The sequence below is a fragment of the Pectinophora gossypiella genome, chromosome 16, assembly GCF_024362695.1.
Source record: "Pectinophora gossypiella chromosome 16, ilPecGoss1.1, whole genome shotgun sequence".
Classification (NCBI taxonomy): domain Eukaryota; kingdom Metazoa; phylum Arthropoda; class Insecta; order Lepidoptera; family Gelechiidae; genus Pectinophora; species Pectinophora gossypiella.
The window spans coordinates 3024354-3043651 of record NC_065419.1 but is presented as its reverse complement, the minus strand read 5'-3'; the positions used below and the strand labels follow the sequence as shown (position 1 = coordinate 3043651).

The window sequence follows — 19298 nt, the reverse complement described above, 5'->3', positions numbered from 1 at the left end:
ACAAAAATCACTTTGTGATCCCTAATTTGGTTAGGACATCACATGAAAGTAAGAGGATCCGTGCTTCGGTAGGCACGTTAAGCCGTTGGTCCCTATTATTGTTGGTACTATTTACTGATGTAAAGTGTCGTTACATGAGCCATGTCAGGGGCCTTTGGCGGCTCAATAAAACCCAATGTTGTTGAGGAAAATAGTTTATATACGTCCCACTGCTGGGTATGTATGCCTCCCTTTATTTTACCGGGATATGGAGCACACTCCACCACGTTGCTCTACTGCGATTTGGTGGAGATATTTTACGGCTAAAATCCGATACTGATGTTAGTGAAAATTGCACTTAAATAAAATTAAATAACTCATTGGGTGCAGAGGGCAGCACTAACTGTCAGTACAATTTAGAGCGGAGGACATGACTCCTAGTACGGCTTTGAAATAGACTACTCTGGGGCGCCATCCCACTCGCGTCAGACAGTGTAATGCGGGGCGGAAGGCAAGAGGGAAACCACTGCTCTATTTTTTCCTGAAAAGTAGCATGGAGGATGCTACGCCAACAAGAGCGTGGCTCTTTAAATTGGTGATGATGATTAGTGCAAGTCTGTTTGAGAAGCATTTCATTCATTCATCATCAGCCGTACGACGCCCACTGCTGGGCATAGAGAAGCAAACCAAAACAATACAATACATTGTCATAATAAATACTTTCTAAATGTCATAATGACATGCCTCCGTGGTCTAGTGGTTAGAGCGTCAGGCTCTCGATCTGGAGGTCCGGGTTCGATTCCCGATGGGGACATGGTCGAAAATCACTTTGTGAGACTGTCTTTTGTTTGGTAAGGACTTTTCAGGCTTGAATCACCTGAATGTCTGAAAAAGTAAGATGACTTCGTGCTTCGGAGGGCACGTTAAGCTGTTGGTCCCGGCTATTAGCCGTAAAAACACCTTCACCAACCCGCAGTGGAGCAGCGTGGTGGAGTATGCTCCATATCCCCTCCGGTTGATTGAGGGGAGGCCTGTGCCCAGCAGTGGGACGTACATAGGCTGTTTATGTGTAAATGTCATAATAAATGCTTTCTTTCTTTCTTTCATTTGTCGAGTTTGTTCCGCCTAGTCCAATAGGAATTACGGCCGTGTCTGTATATCCCTTGAGTCGAGGCTTACATAACCGTTTGGCTATGCCGAAACCTCACTCCCGTGGGTACTACGTCGTACTATTGCAATCGATAGCACGATTACGTGATTTGAATTGCGGATCTCACCTAATGACGAGACATTGTTTTAGTTCCTTGTCAGGGACGAAGGGAACAATTTAGGATGTTACATACATACAGTCATGAGCAATATAGTGTACCCACTTTAACACTCTGTCGCACTAACATATTTGACATGTAGTGAGACTTACAGTTCAATTTGTCAAAAAAGTAAATGTGACATGGTACCAAAGTGTATACATATTAATGCTCGTGACCGTACATAAACTCACGCCTATTTCCCACAGGGCAAGCAGAGACTATAGAATTCCATTTACTTCGATCCTGATACACTTTTTCTTCATATCCTTTCTTTACCCAACTTCGGCAAATCAAAAAGGAGGGATATGTGTTTTTCTTCTATCTTCGACCAGTAGATACAGCGTATGCTATCTACGTGGATAAACTACGTACGGCTATTGGTCGAAACCCTGGATATAACTATCGTCGCTAGCTATTTCTATACCGCGGGAGCAGTCGAATGAAGCTTTGAGCTTTAGGCTGTTTATATTATACATTGTTTTAAGTTTACGCGGTTATTATCATAATTAAAACACATAATAACGGGTTCTTACCGCGTTTGAAACAGGGATATGAGACTCCCGATATTTCGACACTGTTGCAAGTGCCGTGATGCCGGGATGATTATTTTAAACGCGGTAAGTATCCGTTATTATGTGTTATAATTATGTTTATATTATGCTTTGGGTCTACCTACCTGTTAATGATCGCAGACATCAGTTTATGAAGATACGTTTATGTATGTATGTAGAATTGCATAGTTTTCAAAATCGTGTACGTGACTCCGCAGCCGTCGAAACATTGTTTACGTCTGCTAAACCAGAAATAGAAACGTAACATTTTGGCATTGTTTTTAATAGCTGAACATGCGGGCAACTATCGTAAATGAAAACTGCCTATGTTAAAATAAGTATTTGCTGCAAAAGCCGTATTTGAAACAGACCTTGAACTTGTGTCATAATTCGATACAGTCAGCAAACCACGGAAGTGAATTGCGAATATACTTATAATCAATTTTCTTTTAACGTGATTTATTGTAGGTTTGCTTCGGAGGGCATTAACTACTTGGTCTGAAAAATGGGGAGCTCTGAGTGCTCTCACTCGGTACAAAAATTTAAGACAACAGGCCTGAGAGTACCCAGATGGGCGCGAGGCTCTGCTCAGGGCGTGAACTCAGAGGATTTGAAAGAATTAATCGGCCCTAGTAAGCCGATAGCAATAAGCGCCGAATAAGGGGACCTGGGGCGTTTCTTTCTTTCTTTCTTCTTTTTTCTTTCTTTCTTTCTTCTTCTTTCTTTCTTTCTTTCTTTCTTTCTTTCTTTCTTTCTTTCTTTCTTTAAAAAGGCCCAACCGAGCAATTCATCTAGAGAAGCAATATTGCAATTTGACATTTGCGCATATAAAAGTAAGTGCGCAATGCAAACAACTGTCAAATAGCAATATTGCTTTTTTAAGATGAATTAAGCAATTCATCCAATTGTGACCTTTTTGAAGTTTGTGATCTAATTGAATGCGGAATCCAATTATATAGGAAATACCTCAATACCTATTGTTCCTGTATAACTACCTAAGTCAAAAGTTCCGGCATAAGTAATTATGTTGTATTTAGTTGCGGATGTTGTCCGATAACATAACATAAACTTCTCGATAGTAATATTGATAACGAAATAATGATAATTACGATTATTACAAAATTGTATTATAAACAAAACATGGTCGGATGATTTTATTCTATACTTATGTACATACATACATACATAAACTCACGCCTATTTCCCACCGGGGTAAGCAGAGACTATAGAATTCCATTTGCTTCGATCCTGACACACGTAGAGCGGATGAAGGATAATAGAATTGCAAAAGCGGTATATAAGCGAAAGTTGATGGTAGGGCTGGCAGAGGAAGACCGAGGAGGACTTACGATGACCAAATTGGAGATGTCCTTAGAAAGGTTCAATACGATCTACTCTGAACCGGCGTGCGTGTATGAAGCGATTGATGAATGTGGACTTTATGTAACTACCTCTTTAGAAATTATGGAGATGAATTCGCGAGCAGAAAGCTAGTATAACGTATATAAGACCACGCCTATCCCGCGCTTCGTTACGCCAGCTGTTGGGGGAGCCATACTTGGCTGCTCACCCCGTTTAGCTGTCTCGGTGCGAAGCCAAGCGGTCCGCCTAGCAGAGCACACGTTATCACTCCCTCCCCGGTGAGATCCGCTGGTGGGAGGCCGGGGGTGGGTAGGAGTGATAACGGTGGTACTGTTTGGATCCGCGGTAGCAGGAGGGTATTTTAATAAAAATACCCCCCCCCCCCCTGCTTCTTTTCGTCTGAGGCTGCTGTGTGGGTAGACGGGTAACAGGTGGCTTCCGAACACTAGTCGAGACAGAGCGATCCGGGGTAGGCAGAGACCACAGAATTCCTAGTCCACCACCACTGCGATCCTGACACCAGCGCGCAGCGGCCCGCAGTGTTCGGCTTCTATCGTGTGAGAGCTTCACAGCTGCACAACAGGTGTGATGGCGTCTCTATATCCTTTAAACAGAATCCGCATCTTCTATCCTGTGGGTTGTGAGGTGGAGTACCAACGTCATCAACCCTGGTGTCAAGGTTTACTATTGAGCCGCCAAAGGCCCTGACATGGCTCATGTAACGACTACTTACTTACATCAGTAATAATCTAAGAATCTGCATAAAGGGGACTCTGTTAGCTCCATTATAGGTGCTTGTTGAGCCTGCATATGCCCCGTGAGGGCCCTTATAAAGACCCTTAAACCCCCCTCTAGTAAGAGTAAGGACCTCCGATGAGAATTTCAGAATAAAAGGTCTGATCAGTTGCTTGCACCTAAGCATACCTTTCTCGGTTCTCTTGTATTGTAACAGACAAATCCCAAAACCATGCCGGGTTTAGCAATGCTTCTTAGCGTTTATACTTATCATGTTCATGTTTTATCAATATTAATTAAAACAGGATGACATGAGGACCTCGGTGGCGCAGCGGTTAACGCGCTCGGTCTGCGATTGTTGAAGTAAAGCAACTTTCGCAAAGGCCGGGTCATTGGATGGGTGACCACAAAAAAAAAGTTTTCATCTCGAGCTCCTCCGTGCTTCGGAAGCACGTTAAGCCGTTGGTCCGGCTGCATTAGCAGTCGTTAATAACTATCAATCCGCACTGGGCCCGCGTGATGGTTAAGGGCCCGATCTCCCTATCCATCGATAGGGAAGGCCCGTGCCCCAGCAGTGGGGGACGTTAATGGGCTGATGATGATGAATTAAAACAAGTGTAAAATACAAGTAATAAGCGATATTGCCTTTCTATTGTGCCCTATATCTATTGCTTTTGTGCATTGTTTTTATGGTACACAATAAAGTGTACTGTATTGTATAATAATATTAATAATGTAATGTTATACTTTATTTTCATCGACGCGACGCGATACACGTGAGCTCAACTATAAACTAAGGTATTATGACAATCCAGTATTACTAAATAGATTCGATTGTTTCTTACATAATATACCTTTGTATAGCTAAGTTATTAAGTCCTGTTATTACGAGAAATATAATTATTAAACGTTTTCCAGTTACTTTAAGTTTCTTGACTGTAAATTAGGGGTCCTCTTCGCGTGGCTTGTGAGGTGGTTGACGAACCTCAGAAACCCTGGTGTCAGGGTTAAGTATTATTGAGACGCCAAAGGCCCGTACGATACAAATATTAGACGTAACATGTTCTATCTCACTTAGCGTCAAATATCTCTGTGGTCCAGTGGTTGAGCGTTGGGTTCACGATCCGGAGTTCGATTCCCAGTCGGGGACATATCACAAAAATAACTTTGTGGTCCCTAGTTGGTTAGGACGGTACAGGCTGATCACCTTATTGTCCGAAAGTAAGATGATCCGTACTCCGGAAGGCACGTTAAGCCTTTGGTCGCTGTTACTACTTCCTGATGTAGGTAAGTAGTCGTTACATGAGCCATGTCAGGGGCCTATCGTAACTCAATAGTAACTTTGACACCAGGGTTGATAAGTTAGGTACTCTTACTCGCAACCCACACGATAGAAGAAGCGTCGAAGATTGTTATAAGATGATTCCGGGCCTTTGGTCCCGGCTATTAGCCGTAAAAACACCTCTACCAACCCGCAGTAGGGCAGCGTGGTGGAGTATATTCCATAACCCCTCCAGTTGTTTGAGGGGAAGCCTGTGCCCAGCAGTGAGACGTGTATAGGCTGTTTATTTGTTTTGTTTATAAATTTATTGTTACAAACATTAATAACATCGTTAAACCCCAAGGGGGTTTTCCCCGACACCATGCCCACAACACGCATTAACTTTGTATTGTATCGTGACAAACAACTAGAGGGCCCGCCCGATATGACCGCCTGGTTTTATAAGACGCTTCGCCAGTTTATGTTGTTGTTGAAACATTAGCATCAAAATCAACACGTCACAAAACCAGCAGGTGTGCTGTTATCACCTTTATCGTAATAAAATAACCGTAAATACTTGAATGCTGCGTCAGGTGTTCATAAATGGCTGTTATCACTCACGAGCCCGCTCAACTGATATCACATGTGATTTGACAAAATATTGCCTTTGTCTGATATGATGATAACCTTTGAAACATTTGCGTGTTAGATTTTACTATTTTAGATGCCACAACACAGCCCAACGTCTCCAAATGTCGGTCTTTTTCTTCTTATCGTGTGGGTCGTGCGGTAGAATACCAATCTCATCAACCCTGGTGTCAGGGTTATAATTGAGCCGCCAAAGGCCCCTGACATGGCTCATGTAACGATTACTCACTTACATCAGTAAATAGTAACCGGGACCAACGGCTTAACGTGCCTTCCGAAGCACGGATCATCTTACTTTCGGACAATCAGGTGATCAGCCTGTAATGTCCTAACCAAACTAGGGATCACAAAGTGATTTTTGTTTGTTTGTTTTCCAAATGTCGGTGGTTTGGAGGGGCTAATATGAGAGGGGGGACATTGTAACATTTTACATTTATTTACATTTCACGATTTTACAGTGCAGAAGCGCCATCAGTCAAGCAGCCAACAGTTGGAAAGGTTTTCTTCTTTCCGATCTTTAGGAAATAAATATACCCTGATTGTTTGATGATTTTGCAGTTAAACGCTACGAAAAGGGTTCTCTCTGTCTATTTAAGAGCTGCGCTCTTGTCGGTGGAGTAACCGCCAAAAAAGGGTTATATATAACCAAAACAATACATTTGTTTACTCAAACAGTACGGGGAACTGGCAAAATTTAAGAACACTCAACAGTAGCGACACCTGATGGGAGAAATGGGTAGTTTTTATCCTCATTCTATTGCAAAACCTTACAAAGATGTTGCTAATGTGTTACCTCATGTCTCGTTATGAAATATGCGGTTCCTTGCGAGCTCAAAGACGACCAGACGTCCAAAAAGGCGGGTAATTATGTGAATTTAGAACTTGACTAACCGGTCTTGGTTTACGAGATGTATTTGCTCAGGAGTTGAATTCTGATGCAAGGTCAATAGTGTATATATACATAGATTTTTAAATAGAATAAGTTACAGTTTAATTACATTATATAATCATAACATAATCGAGGAGCTCGGTGGCGCAGCGGTAAACGCGCTCGGTCTGCGATTTTTGAAGTTAAGCAACTTTCGCAAAGGCCGGTTGGTCATAGGATGGGTGACCACAAAAAAGTTTTCATCTCAAGCTCCTCCGTGCTTCAGAAGGCACGTTAAGCCGTTGGTCCCAGCTGCATTAATAACCACCAATCCGCACTGGGCCCGCGTGATGGTTTAAGGCCCGATCACCCTATCCATCCATAGGGAAGGCCCGTGTCCCAGCAGTGGGGACGTTAATGGACTGATGATGATGATGAATCATAACATGACAAAAAAAATACTTTACGAAAGAGTAATCATTGGTGCTAGTTCCAGTACACACCATCTAATTTTATTTTAAATTACACCTGTCATTTTCTTATCAGACGAAAAAGAAAAGGACGGATAATCGACAGGCGTAAAATTTATGGAACACACGTTAAAATTGTTTAAGCAGAAATTTTATTATAAGAAACTTTATTATACAATCTAATAATGATTCACTCTTGCTTCCTCCACATTCATCAATTGTTTCTCTAACATTCTCCAATTTGGTCAATGTACGTCCTTCTTGACTTAAGAAAGAAAAATACGATTTTCACCGAGATTCGCCGAAGTTGGGTAAAAAAAGGATATGAAGAAAGAAGTGTGTCAGTATCGAAGTAAATGGAATTCTATAGTCTCTGCTTACCCCGGTGGGAAATAGGCGTGAGTTTATGTATGTATCTAGGTATGTGTAATAATGAGTCGCGAATGACACAAGTGATTTGATATAAAAGAAATAGTATTTTTCTACAAGTTACAAAACAATAATAATATTGTCGCGTTGTTTATTTCGGGCTTGCCGGAAAAGAAAAGTTGTTGACGTTTTTTTTTAAATAATAATAAAAAAGTTAATTTTTAAAGTCCGCTACAGGCAAGCCCGTCAAAACAAAGTATTTTCACTAACGTTACCACGCCCCGACCTGTCTGAAAGGTAATGGAGGGTAAACATGGCATCGTGAGGACTGAGGATACAAAATGGCCGACCAAGTCACGGCATGATGTATAGATAGATATACAGGGTGTAAGTGACATCGTAACGAATTCCACTTGATATTAACTCACAACGACGAAAACTTCGAGGGATGATGCAGACTTACTTGTATGGCTACCTGTATGTACTTGTTTGGGGTGTAACTGTAAGTAACATGACAGTGGAATTTCCTGTCCAAAAATTGATGATTTTTTTCTCTGTTCCATACTTTGGCGACGGAAAATTCCACTTGATATCAACTCAGAATCATGGTCTGCATCATCCCTCGAAGTTTTCGTTACGATGTGACTAACACCCTGTATACACCGTATTTGTTTTTTCACCTATGTTACGGAAACGTGAAGCCAGACTATTTCCTAAAACAAGCTTTCAAATATTAGTAAAGCTAGTGAATAGGCAATTACTAGGTAAGCGTGTACCATCTTAAACCTCATGTTCACTTACCATCAGATGAGATTGTGGTCAAACGCCAAAAATATTTAAAAAATTAAAAAAAAATTGCTTTTTTTGTATACTTTTGTATATATAATTGACATAAAATATCCAACTAGCCTTTTGTAGAATGATTATATATTTGTACTTTGTCCTACGTTAAAATTGTATATTTTAAAAAACATAAAAACAATTTTAAGTATGTTAACCTCGAAATAAGCATACAATTATCATTCAGATTGACATCAAATGAAACCTATTTCCCTCTGAGTCGGGTAATTACGAAGAAAAATACGTTTTTATATTTGTTAAAATAATAAAAAATATCTTTGAATTTTATTTTTATTTTGAAATAGTTTTTTTTTAATATTATATATACGTATGTGTATTTTTTAACAAATATTAATAGTCCGTATATATATATATATATATAAATTATTTCAATATATTTTTTTAACAATTCATGAAATAATTTACGGATGTGAAACCGCTGGCCTAGTCTGACGATAAAAGTATGGATTTATCGTTATCACAAGCATTGTCATGATTACCTATCTATAACATAACAATCATATATAATACTATATATGAACCAATATGGACAGATAATTCATTACTTATCTCTCTTGGTGAGACTTGATCACGCTTGAAAGAGCCGCCATTACGAACCAAAGGCTGCTTCCCGCAGACACGTCCTAATAAAGTTATACATGTCTTCATTTTATTATTCGAAAAATCTTAAACATACGTTAATTTTAGGCAGAAATCTTAAACAACCTTTTCAAAATTTTACATTTAGTAACACTGGCTATAACCTGCCAAGTTGTCAGCACGTCAAACGGGTTTCATACCAGCCTATTTGATTCGTCCGGGTTTTAATCATTCACTCATTCGAAAGCCGTCGATCATCGTCCGTCCGTCCTTGCTGTGGATAAGAAAATGATAGGTATAACTTATTAAAAATCGAACCACTGTCATAGAATAAGGATTAATGCTACGTATAGAACGGAAACTCCGCTTCTCACCAGCGGCTGAGCTAGGTTTCCCTCACCTCACTCGGTCTTACTTTAGTCGCACAGATGCGCGTGTACGGTCACGAGCATTAATATGTATACACTTTGGTACCATATCACATTAACTTTTTTGACAAATAATAATATAATAATAATATAATATAGTTCTTTATTTCTCTCACAAGGTAGGTAGGTACACAAATTTTAGTAAAACGTAAAATACAATTTTAGTTCCTTATGAGAGCTGGAGTCTGTACTAGGCTCAAGGCCTGTATTACAGATCTCCAGGCCCCATACCTCACAGTATGCTAACATTTTGTACTTACATTTAATAACGTAGGTAGACATAAAAAGATCCGCGGTGCACCACAATTTAAGCAAAAGGTGATGTAGGGAGTTGTCGTGTTGTGAGTGTGTTAGTGGGTACAGAAGTAGTTCGAAATACGACGTGATTGCATGAGTGTGTGTGTAGGTGCAAAGAGTGCGAGTGTGAAAAGACAGCAATTTTGCGAGTGCGTGTGGCGCGTGTGCCTGTGTGAGTGTAATAGCGTGTGGTCTAAGTGATAAGTGTAGGGATTTGTTCAGAGTTGAACTGTCAAATTGAACTGTAAGTCTCACTAAATGTCAAATATGTTAGTGCGACAGAATCCTAAAGTGGGTACATTATATTGCTCATGACTGTACACCATCATAGTATGCAAATAAAGAATATTGAATATTCTTCATTCTATGGTGACAGTTCAATACTTCTGTAGTGTAGTGTCTGTGTAAAACGAGGTGTTTTGTATGAAGTGTCCTTGGTGCGCCACTGTTACCGATTATTTATTAATAAATCGCATGACGACAAACGCCCAAAATAGATTCGCAAATCATATTCCTTATTTACCATATTCACTCTCATATCACGTTGTTGGTCACGTGTCAAAACATATGAACCCACACGACTAACAAATATTAAATACAATTATAATTATGCTAATTTGCATTGCTAAGGTTTGATACCTAGAGCTCATCCAGTGGTTGCGCGTTGACTCACGAACCCGAGGGCCCGGGTTTAAAACCCGGTGGGGACATAATCACAAAATTTAATTTAGGACATGAGACTGATCGGCCGATTATCTGAAATTATGATCCGTGCTTCGGAGGCCACGTTAAACAGTCGGTCTGTAGAAGGGACCTACTGTTTACTTAAGTAAGTGTATAGTCGTCACATGAGCCATACCGGGGGCCTATGGCGGCTCAATAGTAACCCTGTGACATCAGGGTTAATTAAGTAGGTCGGTTAATAATCTCAAGGTCCACACGAGAAAAGATTCACAACGCGGTGCGAAACGACCTATTTAAAAATAACTCCTAGTCGATTTGCACCACGGTTGGGGCCACGGTGCAAATCTAGCGGTCCGAAACGGCTAAAGACCCACTATGAAGAATATAGACGTGAAAAATGATTAGTTCAACGCTATCATAAAGGCGATTCTCACACTACCCCGCATGATGCAGCATAGCGCGTGGATGCGTGTTCTTCCGTGGCCTGTAAGTATCTCCGTCTGTATAGAAAACACGCAAAGTTTAACACAGAAAATGCACCCACGCGCGTTACTTCCACAAACGGAGATACAAGCAACGGAAGAACACGCATCCACGCGCTACGCTGCATCATGCGGGGCAGTTTTAGAATCGCCGAAGACAGTTACTCTTTAAACATTTGAACACTCGCCACATGCATAGACAGTGTAATAAAATCTGACCTGTTTCGCAACTATTCGCAAGACAAAAAATAAAGTTAAAAACATGTTTCTCAATGAATGACAAAAATAAACATACGCAGAACAGTGCTGGCTAAGAACGTCAATACGCATGCGTTACGGGATTACGACACACATCCACAACAACATGTTTTAATTTAGTTTTTGAAGCAGATTTATTACATTATTAGAATTATTCTTCACCACTTATTTATTTTTTATACAGGGTGTGTAGTGATATCGTAACGAAAACGGTGCTGGATTCTGACCACGTTTCTGAGTTAATAGCAAGTGTAATTTTCCATCGTACTTAATTTAAACTTTAGTTTTACCAAGCAGACACAGTCTCTTTTAGAATCTACTTCCGACCGAGAGTCCATATTCTTCTCGTATAGGTTTAAATTCTTTAATGAGGTATGTGTCTTTGTTTGTAACAAATCACAAGTGTATGACATGAACCCCACGGTATCCGGAATGATATCAAGTATAACCTTTCGACCAATGTGAGTTTAGATTTGCTTGTAGACAAAGCACCACCAGTGTTTACGTTATCACAAAACCCTCGCGTATCAGTATATTGTGTCATGGTTGTGATTATGAATGAACTGCCATTTGTCACAAGTCTTAAGTCTTTGTTTGTTTAATTTTATTATGTAGAACTAACAGAGCATTTATTAAAAACATCATAGAAGGAAAGCTAGAAGGAAAGAGACGAAGGAGAAGACCAAGGAGAGCTTACATGGAACAGATTAAAGAAAAGGTTAACGTCGTGTCTTATAGGGAATTGGTCTTTCATAGACTGGAATGGAAAATGCTACACCGACAAGAGCGTGGCTCTTAAATTGATGATGATGAATAGAGCACTACGCCTGTATTCCCGAAGAGAGCAGAGGTGTCTATACCCATTCCTCGCCAGCTATGTTTAAGTCCCACGTAGTAAGGGGCGACCCTATTGCCTTTAACCGGACACAAAACCTGGAAACCCAACTGGAACATGAATTCAAACTCATCTCCCTAGCATTACCCCGTTTTTCACAGGGTCCGCTTACCTAACCTGAAGATTTGACAGGTCCGGTTTGTTACAGAAGCGACTGCCTGTACGACCTTCCAACCCGCGAAGGGAAAACCAGCCCAATACGGGCCACATACCTCCGAAAATGCATTTCTCGGGAATGTGGGTTTCCTCACGATGTTTTTCTTCACCGCTGAGCACGTGATAGTCATTTAAGATCCAAACATGAATTCGAAAACAAATTTGACAATCATTGATGTAGGCCTATGCTGGATTCGAACCTGCGATCTCAAAGTGAGAGGCAAGCTTTCTACCAACTGGGGTACTACGGCCGAATTTAGTAATTTGGAGCCCTATCAGGGATTCAAACCACTGACACGGAGAGAGTAGGTAACACAGAGCTATCACATATATTTTCCTTGTACAGAACTTATAAAATTAAAATGGAAAATTTACAAAGAGAAAATTAAATGGAAACATCTTACAAGTTTATTTCCTTGTATTTCTATTTTAAAAAAATAATTCTTCTTGTTTCAGTATTTTTTTAGTCCTTTGATTAATCAAAATACTGAAATATCCGCAGCTGACGTATTTTAACAACACAGATTAGTTGACGCTATTGACACCAATGACTAGTCAATAGAGTTTAGAAGTGTCGTAAAAAACTCACTATAACTTGCAAAATACTGTACGGACGTTGAAGGTCGCACATCCACAATTAGATTCTATGACTAGATATAAAAAAAAAAACTAGGTAGAAGAAATATGTATTTATTCGTCTTTTTACTTCCGTTTTACTTGAATGAAACAAGGATGTTTTTATTTGTGTTTCCTACCTGATGCCTGGGTCTTTTATAGTTATATTGAAATCTGATAAAGTATCGTTTGCTATAGGAAGATAAATAACTAATTTCATCATCATCTCGCTAGCGTCCGCTTATCTAACCTGAAGATTTCACAGGTCCAGTTTTTTACAGAATCGACTGCTTGTCTGACCTTCCAACCCGCGAAGGGAAAAGCCCAATACAGGTTAGGTTACATATCTCCGAAACGCATTTTAGCGGGAATATCGGTTTCCTCACAATGTTTTCCTCCACTCAAATAACAAAGACAAATGACTGATTTCTTGTCAACAGTGGCTGTAGGTTATCTTTGCTTACTTATGGCTCTGCCCGCCTCATTACAGATTACTGGCGTGAGTTTTTGTATGTATGTACATAAAGAAAAAAATCAAAAAGTGAGATTGTGTGACCTACATTGTCCGATGAATCATTAACTCATGAATCGTCGTTAATAAAGTAATTGAGAGACTCCTTATCAACAAAAGCAGTTATAGAGTTCAGTTTCTTGGACAATACTTCATTGATCCACGCGATCTTTACACGGATTTCATTAAATAGGTATCTCGTCTCGTCTGCTTATCTACGTTATTACTGCGCTTATATTTAATCTTTGCAACTTGGCTGAGCCACAAGTAGGTTATTAGAAGACAACAAAAACAACCACAACAAACTGAAGATGCTACTTTGATTCCGAATACTAAATAAATTTCTGATTGTTCCAGATAATTCTAGAGAAATATTGCCCGGACATCGCAGCCGGTGGAGTATCATGCTGCGACAAGGGCCAGCTGATGAACCTGGACTCGAGCATTTCCATCGCGCGAACAATGCTGGCTCGCTGTCCGTCCTGCTGGGACAACTTCATCAAGCATGTCTGCGCGCTCACCTGCTCGCCGCAACAGAGCAGCTTCCTCAAGCCTGTTAGAGTCGAGCGCTTCAATTGTAAGTTGCTATACCTATAGTCCTAAGGTGTCTCCAGTGGCGATCGCAGCCCAGAAAACGCAGCGTAGGTGTCCCGACAATGTGTACGGATGATCTTCTGAAGGTTGCGAGAAACCGTTGGCATGCGGGCAGCAGAAGAACGGTCATTGTAGCTAGGCTTGGGGGAGGCGTATGTTCAGCAGTGAACGATTTCCGGCTGATGATGATGATACCTGTGTTGTTTACATTCAGACCAATACTATAGCAGCCAGCACGGAAAGTGATCTAGAGACCGGTCCTGCTATTGTCGGTCTTCATCGCTCACTAACCAAGATGTGTACTCGCTTTAACGCTAACCTGTAACCCGCACGGATAGGTACTTTATAAATGTCAAGTCAGTATCAACGCTTGCCTCTCACTTGGAGGTCGCAGGTTCGAATCCAGCACAGGCGTAAACTAATGATGTCGAATTTATTTTCGAATTCATATTTGGGTCATAAATGGTTATCATGTGCTCAGCGGTGAAGGAAAACATCCTGAGGAAACCCACATTATCGAGAAATGCATTTTCGGAGGTATGTGACCTAACCTGTATTGGGCTGGTTTTCCCTTTGCGGGTTGGAAGGTCAGATAGGCAGACGCTTCTGTAAAAAACCGGACCTGTCAAATCTTCAGGTTAGGTAAGTGGACCCTGTGAAAAATGGAACAATGCTAGGGAGATGATGATGATGTTGTAATAAACGTAACATTTTTGTTTCAGCTACTACCGATCGGATCCAGGAGATCGATTACCACCTGAGCTCTACATACATGGGTGCTGTGTACAACTCTTGCTCACAGGTAATTTCATGTTGAATCAATACTATATTCAAGAGTCAAGAATAAGGGGTAAGGACAATTTGTTCAGGTGGGGTTTCTCGGATGGCTCAGCCTTAAAGTGCAAGTGCGGCACTGTGTCCCAAACGGTGGAAAATCTTACATCGTATCCTGCGTGCCCGAACACCTGCACGCAGGAGGATCTGAGGAGCGCTGCAGATAGTTTGCCATCGACACGAACATAGTTTAGACTTGAATCGTATGGTGTCAGACGTGACACACACAGATGCGCGTGTACGATAATGTCAATGTGTAGTGTCTGTGTAAAACGAGGTTGTTTGTATGAAGTGTCCGTGGTGTGCTGTTGGCCCAACGATCTTCTGTTTGATTTCACTTGACAGATTCGGAATTCATTTCTTTCACTATCGTATCGAATGGCAAGTAGTGCCATTTTAATTAGTAAAATATGGGATTTATTTTATTAATAGATTTTAGAGACAAAGAGCGTAAGAGTTACAAGTAGTTCATTCGATACAACTGCAGTCGTAAAAGTTCTTTCCCCACAAATTATGAACTATCTCAACATGTATTCATTTTTTTTTACCTTTGATGGGTTTGCTCTTGGCCTCAGACACGCCCGAAGGCATTGACGAGGCCTAAGATGGAGCGAGCTCGCCCAGACGGTGCCTGTTCATTCTGGCCTTGAAAGCACCCGGGTTATATGCATTCGGAAATACAGTGCGTATAATGAAGGACGATGCTAAGCGCTTTGTGCGAATAGTTGGGATATCCACCAAATTGGGGTGGAACCCGGCCGTAGGTCTGGAAGTCCGAACATATAAGGGTGATGGTGGAATGAGCTCGACGTAATTGACACATTGCCTTATCACTTCCAGGTGCAAGTTCCATCGACCAACGGCCTAGCCCTGGACGTGATGTGCGGAGACGCCGGTTCACAGTACTGCACCCCCCAGAAGTGGTTCACGTATATGGGCGACGCGGCTGGTAACCCCTACGTGCCCTTCCAGATCAACTACTTAGGTGGAGACGCGCCCGTTGATGGTTTCACGCCATATAATCCTGAGACCAGGCCCTGCAATGTTGGAGTCAATGTGAGTATCTGTTAATACAGATTAGTTGCCGAGTTCCACCTCCATGGTCCAGTATACGCAGTCTAACGACTGGCGGTGGGAGCATTAATGGAGTCTTGAGGATGATTGCCGAGAGGGTGGACTCGGCTGTTCTACGTTGCTTTACCGGCTTACGGCGCGTAAATGGAAAAAGGGGCCTAAACTTACTAATACAGATACTAAGGGAAAAGTACTAACATCAGATGAGCAATATTAGTCCGAAATATTTTGTTTTGTTATTTTTATTCACGTTGGTTGATTTGGGATGGTTTTTAATAGTATTTTTTATTTTAAATTTGGTTTCTGTGCAGCTTAAAGCACAATATAAGACTGAAAATAATTAAAAAAAAACACTAGAATTGTCAATTAACGCAGAATCATGGTCTGAATCAATCCGCAAAGTTATCATTGTGTGTCATCACACAACAACAATACATCAACAAGTATCATCCGCTTAAAACTATTGCGGCTTCTGGCTGACGCTCACGCCTGCACCTCTCTTTTCAGGGTCAACCCGGGTGCTCCTGCCTAGACTGTGACGCGGCGTGTCCGGCACCTCCCCCTCGGCCTCCGCCCCCGAAGCCGTTCAGCATCAACGGGGCGGACGGCTACGCAGTCGTCATGGCTATAGTGTTCCTCATCTTCACCACGCTGTTCCTCGGAGGAGTCTTCTGTTGTAACCAGCAGGATAACACTGTCGGTGAGTAGTCTGATTAGTATTAAACTATTAATAGGTTTAGTTAGACGTGTAATTTTATACTCTGTAAAACGTATCATTAATCAGGTTTAATAAATCAGTGTAGTATAACCTCTTTCGTACAATTAAATTCAGATCCATATCTGACGGAAGTATCTAGAATTCTATAATATTATACTTTATATCAACTAACATATAATGTGATAACTGGAATGATATAGTGTACTCTTGTATGTATGAAATAATAAGTTTATCATAATCAATTATTTATATTAAGATACTTTTTTTCTACGAACTTGGTGAAGGTATCTTCGAATGATTAGAAAAATAAAAACACATAGTTTAGTATCCTTATTTGCTGATAAGAAGCACTGATCGATGGTACACCACCTCGTCACGATAGAAAATCTATATTAAATAACCTCTTTCTTTTTTCAAGTTGGTTAAAAATTAATCCCTATTTCCCTTTGTCACGTCGTAACTTGAGAACAACTATGCCGATTTCGTCCATCTTTTTTTTTAAGTTTTCTAATGCTTCATAGAAGGTTCTTACGGAAAGAAATATTAAGGAAGTTTCCCAGAAAATTGGAAAATTTCAGAAAACTTAACGGAAATCCGCGCGAACGAAAAGCTCTCGGTGGTGGTGGTGTGTTATCGAGTGAATCACGCACAAGATTTGCTTTGCAAGAGTGGTATTAGTTTTTTTTTTCTTAAAGAGTTACGATGTCCATTGGCAAGTGCCTTTCAATAATAAAAAAACAACATACAATAAAAAAAACGAAATTAAACTGAAATATCCTTAAAAAAGGTTTAGTACGATCTACTTTAAACAGGTATGAGAAACTATTCATGAATGCGGAAAAGAGAGAGATGTATGTCAGAATCGAAGTAAATGGAATTCCTTAATCTCTACTTGCCCTACCTACCCTTATGTTTGTTTGGTACAATACAAAAAAAAAAACTTTACACGTCTCTTTGCTGAAAATAGACATTACCGCAATAGCAGGAACATATTCATAATATTCATGAGTCAATTATTTTATAAAATAAAATATGGTCTAACCAAACAAATAAATCAATAACAACGAGGCATTAGAAAATTGCACTTAATCTCTATTGCATACAATACATGGTTGCATGCATTGATTGCTTTACCTCACGCGAAACAATCGGCGTTATTAGTGCATAACTTTAAGCTTTATTCAAAGCAGATAAAATGCCAATCTGTATTCTCTTTTTCACTCTATCATATGATAGATAGATAGATAGATAGATATGAGTGGATAATGTCTTCTCTTTTACTCTAAGGCCTAATTTAGGTCCGTAGATGTTGATAGCTGGATTATACGGTTGTATAGTTTCTTCTCTTGTGATAGTATTCAAAGACAAAGTTATTGCGATAAAAGGAAATATCAAAAAGAATTGAAAAGTATATTCAAATATTTTTTTTCTAATACATTGGTCAGCAGGTTAACTACGTACTGCCTTATTATGGACGTGGAGTATTCATCGTCACTTAAACCTTAAACAAAGAATTATCCATATAAATATATTTAGACAAAATAAATATATATACATAAACAAATATACAGAGTTAATTCTTTATAAAATTCAATCACTTAACGATAGTTCCAAACCTCTCGGCACTTTCCAATGGACTTTGACCTTAAAGCCTGAAGCAAACAGCTTAGTTTTAATGAGCACACAGCTTGCGTGCAGACTTGTGCGTGGTTTACGGTGGAGGTCGTGGATTTTTTTCCGTGGCAGACCCGTAGAAATTTATGGAATATTCCACTCGGCAAAATGTTCACTTTGTTTAGATCTACGTCGTATTAAAGTATTTTGTAGACAACAAGTTCATAATTAGATCTGTCTTGCCCTAAAAATGAATGAATGAATAAGAATTTATTTCGGATTTGAAATCCATAGATGTTAGTAAGTACAAAGTAACTTAAACCTAATGTTAGTAACAGGTACATAAAACAAACAAAAGCAACAAAAATAAAATATGATAAATTTATCAGACCCGATTTTACCGGCGGACACCATATCCCGGGTTGACTGGTATAATATGGAGGTCCGTCCAGTATGCCCATAAAACAGCGAAGTCTTTGATACTTGTGGTCTAATATCGGCAAGCTTACCCAATACGATATCGTATTGAGCTGTCAGTATGTGTAGTATATGACTTACCACAAAAATTACTTAGTGATGGTAATTTGGGTTAAGACAGGCTGATCACACGATTGTCCGAAATATGATCCCTGTATCGGAGCGCAGTAGGTTCCAGACACTATATACTTAAGTAAGTATGTAGTCGGCCGGCACATGTCAGGGGCCTATGATGGCGCAATAGTATCTCTGGTCGGCCTCTCATACGGGTAATGAAGTTGATACCTAAAAATAAAATAAGGTGCAATTGACAAAGTGATAGTTTTACCAGTGGGATGGCGTATAATTGGGTAGTTTCCTAGGTCAAACACAATTTATGAAATTCAGAGTAATAAATAAAGACAGATCTAAGGTGACACAAAACGTTTTCTTTTATCTATTTTACCTATTTATGAATTTTAATAAAGAAAAATGTAATAATAAGTACAACACATTGTCACATTTTTCTATGACGTCATAGGTTGTATTTTCGCGTTTACTAAATAGTAACTGATTTGACTAGTTGGAAACTATCCTATTAAGTTGAATAACTTGGATTTAGTATTAGTTTTAGAGAATAAGGCCCGGGGCAAAGTGCATGCGGTGTTATGGTAGAGATGTTTGGCAAA

The 19298-nt window shown here is 40.0% G+C and overlaps 1 protein-coding gene and 1 non-coding gene across 6 annotated transcripts in view; both read left to right on the top strand.

The window, feature by feature from the left end:
* LOC126373946 (NPC intracellular cholesterol transporter 1) overlaps positions 1–19298 on the top strand; it is a 97610-nt gene that overhangs the window by 42856 nt on the left and 35456 nt on the right. For all 5 annotated transcript variants that reach the window (XM_050020327.1, XM_050020329.1, XM_050020328.1 and 2 more), the window contains exons 3-6: positions 13677–13896; positions 14636–14715; positions 15588–15803; positions 16329–16521. In XM_050020327.1, coding sequence (XP_049876284.1) covers positions 13677–13896; positions 14636–14715; positions 15588–15803; positions 16329–16521 — 709 coding nt within the window. The remainder of the gene's footprint in view (positions 1–13676; positions 13897–14635; positions 14716–15587; positions 15804–16328; positions 16522–19298) is intronic.
* Positions 722–793, top strand: Trnae-cuc (transfer RNA glutamic acid (anticodon CUC)). Its single transcript has one exon. It is a non-coding gene; the product is annotated as a tRNA-Glu (tRNA).